This window comes from Frankliniella occidentalis, unplaced genomic scaffold (assembly GCF_000697945.3).
Source record: "Frankliniella occidentalis isolate FOCC.00 unplaced genomic scaffold, Focc_3.1 Scaffold495, whole genome shotgun sequence".
NCBI lineage: Eukaryota > Metazoa > Arthropoda > Insecta > Thysanoptera > Thripidae > Frankliniella > Frankliniella occidentalis.
This window is the reverse complement of record NW_026267613.1, coordinates 10,990-15,454: the sequence shown is the minus strand read 5'-3', so window position 1 is coordinate 15,454 and position 4,465 is coordinate 10,990. Positions and strand designations below refer to the sequence as shown.

Sequence of the window (4,465 nt, the reverse complement as noted above, 5' to 3'; positions counted from 1 at the left end):
GGGGGGGGGATCGCCCCTTCGCCCCCCCATAAAACCGCGTCTGCCGCACTTGCATCATGGAATGTAGCATATAATTGCGCTCATTTTCATTTACTGAATAGACTAGGCTAAGGCTGAACTGCGACTGGGAAATCACATTTTTTTTTTAAATATAACAACCGTAAGTAATCCTCAGTTTCCAATCAAGTCCAAATCGGTATTCACAGGGGGAAGACAAACTAGGGATCACACTGGGATTTTTAAAAAATATAATGGATTTTCAGTCATTTTTTTATCAGAAATGGGACTTACCCCCTATAACCAAAATATCAAATTGGGCTCGAACTTTTATCGGCAATCGTTTAGTATGCAGTCAACATAGAAAACCCCAAATTTTAACCGATTCGTGAATTTTCACTTGCATGAGTTCCCTTGTCAGTTTTCTTGGGGTGCGTAAATTTATCCGCAGGAATAAGACGTAAGTCGGCTTAATTGAAAAACTGCTGCGCACTGATGACTCAGGGCACTGCAGCGCTGCAGCTTATTTTCCTCGGTTGTCTCGTATTATGCCCAGCGCCAAAAAGCCTAGCCTTGCCCGCCATGCGAACGAAACGAGTCGCTCTCCGATATTCTGTTTCACTTACGAAGCGTTTCGTTCGTTTGACCGCGGAGGGTTCTTGTGCGGCCAAGTAAGCACTTTCGTTCACCGCTTTTTACTGCTACGCGCGCCCATCTGCTTTGTAAAAGCTAGCTAGTTTATAAAATCGACCTGGTGCCTGGTGTGTTTCTCAATATGGTAAAAAAAAACAACAACATAGAAATGGCGTCAGTCGCATGCTGTTGCTAGTCGTTTCTGTCACTTCTAACTTAAATAACTCGATGTTCTGCTGCAGCAATCGAAAATATTTTAGTATAAGCGTATTCCCCAGTCTTTTCTACTGCGGATCCAACACTGTTTACGGGTCCAGGTGCCATTGCAGGGTGGTTCCAGCCCCTGAAAGTAACTATATCGTTTAGGACGATATTTCATCTTTGTCCCCACTTCCCGTCCGATCTATGATACTTAGAGTCGCTTTCGGCAGCTAGCAATGTTCCTTGAAACCTTCACTTTCAAATAAAAAAAATGTGTATTCAAAAATATGCATTTTTGGCCAAGATATTGGCTTTTAACGGCGCTGTGGGCGCGAAAACGCGGCTGGTGTGCGCCGGGTTGCCTACCCGGACCTCCTAAGGCGGTCCGGGGTTAATTTGAAGGCCTGTAGAATTTTCCCCAAAGGAAATTTTTGATGCCTCTGCGGGTCAAATCCTTTATTTTGGCCATAAGTAGCCGTGTGCAAAGCGGCGTCGCTTGCGAACGATTTGCCACTAATTATATTGTACCCGGTCCACTTGAAAGTGCGTTACGTTTGTTGCTCAGAATAACTACTTGAGGTCATTCAAACGTTATTAAGTACCTAAAAGGACCATTTAGTTAACGGGTAGTCGTGTTGCCGAACGTTTAACTTCATTAAGAGCAACAATAACATAAGAAATTGACACAAAGTTTATAAAAAACTATGAAACTTACCATTTAGAAATTGATTTTTGTCACTAATATCGAAGTTAAATATTTTTTAACACCCATCACCCGGTAAATAAAGGTCCAGACTACGTTGTGAATAGCATTTATTTTACCTCACGCTACTATTGGGAGCCACAAGTGTAACCAACTTCTACGTCTAAAGCCACAATACACTGACACCCACTCTGAGCGGTCCACTTTTCGTCAACGAAATGTTGATTTTTAGCCTGGTCTTTTGCTTAAAAGCAAATAAGCGGGCTTATGGCATCGCCCATGTGTCTGTCCGTCTGTCCGTCTGTCCGTGTCTGTCCGTCTGTCCGTCTGTCCGTCTGTCCGTCTCTCTGTTTCCCAAAGGACGTGTGCTAGAGGTCTGAATTTTTCAGGGTAAGATTGATGTCACTACTGGACAACGAAACGGTTGGTACAAATCCTGGCAAATAACCCTAAGGGGGTGAAAGGGGGTAGAAATAGGGGTTGGTCCAAGAAGAGGGATTTTTTTTATGATCTTCTGAGGGGTACATAAGACGTGAAAGTAGATCTCTCTGTACCAAAATTTCGTCCGTTCGGCTCTATCTCTCATTGTTTAGGCGCTAAAGCGGCTCTCTCCAATAGAAATGGCCCCAAAAACGAAATGATTGTTTTTAACTCTTTGATATGGCTTTCTTAAGAGTAACTCTTTAAGCTTATCCCTCGGAACGAAAATTTCGTTTCTTTGGCTCCATCTTTCACCGTTTGGGCACTAAAGGGAGTGTTTCCGAGGGGGCCACTGTGTACAGATGAGGGTGTAATCCCTATGTAATCCTTTTGCAATCCGTAAAAATACTTGACCAAATTTTAAACTATCATCACTTATATCACTAAATTCCACCTTATTGTCCAAATTAAATGATTTTAGAGACAGAAATTCAACAAAATTCATGTGTAATCCCTCAAAATTCTCATGTAATCACGTAATCCTGTGTACATCCTAAAGTAAAGTGGTGGCCCCCTCGATTGTTTCTTACCAAAACAGCCCCCCCACCCACCAAATAAAATATTTTTGTCAGGAGCATGTCTTAGTAGAGCCATATTGGTTCAAAATTTTCTTTTAAGCAGAAGATAGGGCTTATGCTATGGTGACACATCATTAACGAACTGTGTTCAGTTCCATGCCGAAAACTCCTACTCTGATACATTTCGTTTTTGTGTTGTACTTCACCTTCTGAGTGATTTCAAAATATGCCAGCAAAATTGACAATGTATGAAATTTCCTAACGACGTTTCCAATTCTACAACTGATTCTGATTTGAAATTTTAGAAGTTTTTTTAACAGTGCTCTCTCTCTTTCTCTCCCCCCCCCTCCTCCCCCCTCTCTCTCTCTCTCTCTCTCTCTCTCTCTATCTAACCCACTCACTCCTCACTCTCTGCTGCCTTTGCATTGGCCGCAATTCATCGCAGGAGATAGAAGGGGCGGGAAACCTTTTAGGAGGGGTGGGTGTTCCTGAGAAAGTTTTGAATGCGCACGCTGGAACATCGCAACATACTTTTCTGATAACACACTGCAGTATAACGAATTGTTTCGTGACCTTGGGGGAGCCTTTCAGCTGCGTCTGCGCGTAGTGCCCGTGATAACGTGCCATATATGCAAGGTGCAGGGGCCGCGGAAGTGGGGGGCAAGGGGGGCCAAATGCCCCCCCCAAACTTCGACAGGGGGGGCGAAGCCCCCCCCGTTTTTCCACGCTAAGCGCAGATGTTCTCTAATTTGTGTTCTGAATTCTGTAACGATTGCAGTACACTTACAACTCTAAGTCATTAATAAGATATTAAAATGATGATTTTTTCGCATTAAAATCGGTGTTTCCATTCAAACTCTCAACAAAGTGCACGGTCAGCGAGGCACCATGCATTACCTTATGGTTGCCACAACTCTGAAAAGCCTTGAAAACCTGGAACACTCAGGGAAGTTAAAACCTGTCGGGGAAATCAGGGAAAACTCAGGGAAAAGAGAAAAAAAGTTTGGGAAATGTGATCTGATTGGTCCCTAAACTGCATTGTATTCGCTCTTCAGTTCAAACACACATTTTGACGTCCCAGCAGGGTGTTTTGACCCAAAATTTTTCGCGCTCGCTTCGCTCGCGGTCTTACTTTGCAGTTAGGGGTGTTTTTTTGCCCCCATATTTCACCAGGAACGTTGCTTAAAAGGGGCTGGACATCAGGGGGAATAGAAATTAAGATTTTGTGGCAACCATTTATGTATAGGCGTGTGCACCTGGTAGGTAGGCAACCCACACAACAGGACCCAAGTCGCCCCCCCCGCCGCGAAGCACTTCCGCGGCCCCTGGCAAGGTGGAGTGCGGCTCTCGCGTGGCCGCGTCAGGGTGGACCGTAGCTGCTTTAACTGGCGAACTTAACTTTACGCTTTAACTAGCGAATGCTCAGGGCGTCGTAACGTAACGAAACGCGTAACGAAAACGCATAAAAACGCAAATAAAATTGCAACTTTCATGCGTTATTGAAGCGTTTTCAAAGAAATTCAAGAGTATCTTCATGTATAATATTCGAATAGAGATGAAAACGCCTCAAAAACGCTTCTAAGCTGCAATTTTACTTCCGTTTTAGTGCGTTTCCGTTACGCGTTACGTCACGTTACGACGCCCTGCGAATGCTTTGAACTTTTCGACAGTACCGGGTGTTGCTTAAAAGACATAGGTGCTGGCGGGTTTGCCTACCCAAGGGGCTATGGTGCCTTCCGCGCCGACCGGAGTTGAACCTCCGCTTACTCTGGAAACCCAAGTGTGTACTTGAATGCAGAATATTCTGCATACCTACATGTATGCAGAATATTCTGTGTACTTGACAAGTATGCAGAATTATTCTGTGTACTTGACAAGTATGCAGAATTATTCTGTGTACTTGGTCAAGTATGCATTCAAGTACACACTTGGG

At 44.0% G+C, this 4,465-nt stretch overlaps 1 protein-coding gene across 1 annotated transcript in view; it reads right to left on the bottom strand.

Annotated features, from left to right (window-relative positions):
- Positions 1-3,430: 3,430 nt before the first annotated feature.
- LOC127751446 (uncharacterized protein DDB_G0267764-like) overlaps positions 3,431-4,465 on the bottom strand; it is a 4,003-nt gene continuing 2,968 nt past the window's right edge. The window contains exons 4-5 of the mRNA XM_052275028.1: positions 3,665-3,724; positions 3,431-3,490 (exon numbers count right to left, since the gene is read on the bottom strand). Coding sequence (XP_052130988.1) covers positions 3,431-3,490; positions 3,665-3,724 — 120 coding nt within the window. The remainder of the gene's footprint in view (positions 3,491-3,664; positions 3,725-4,465) is intronic.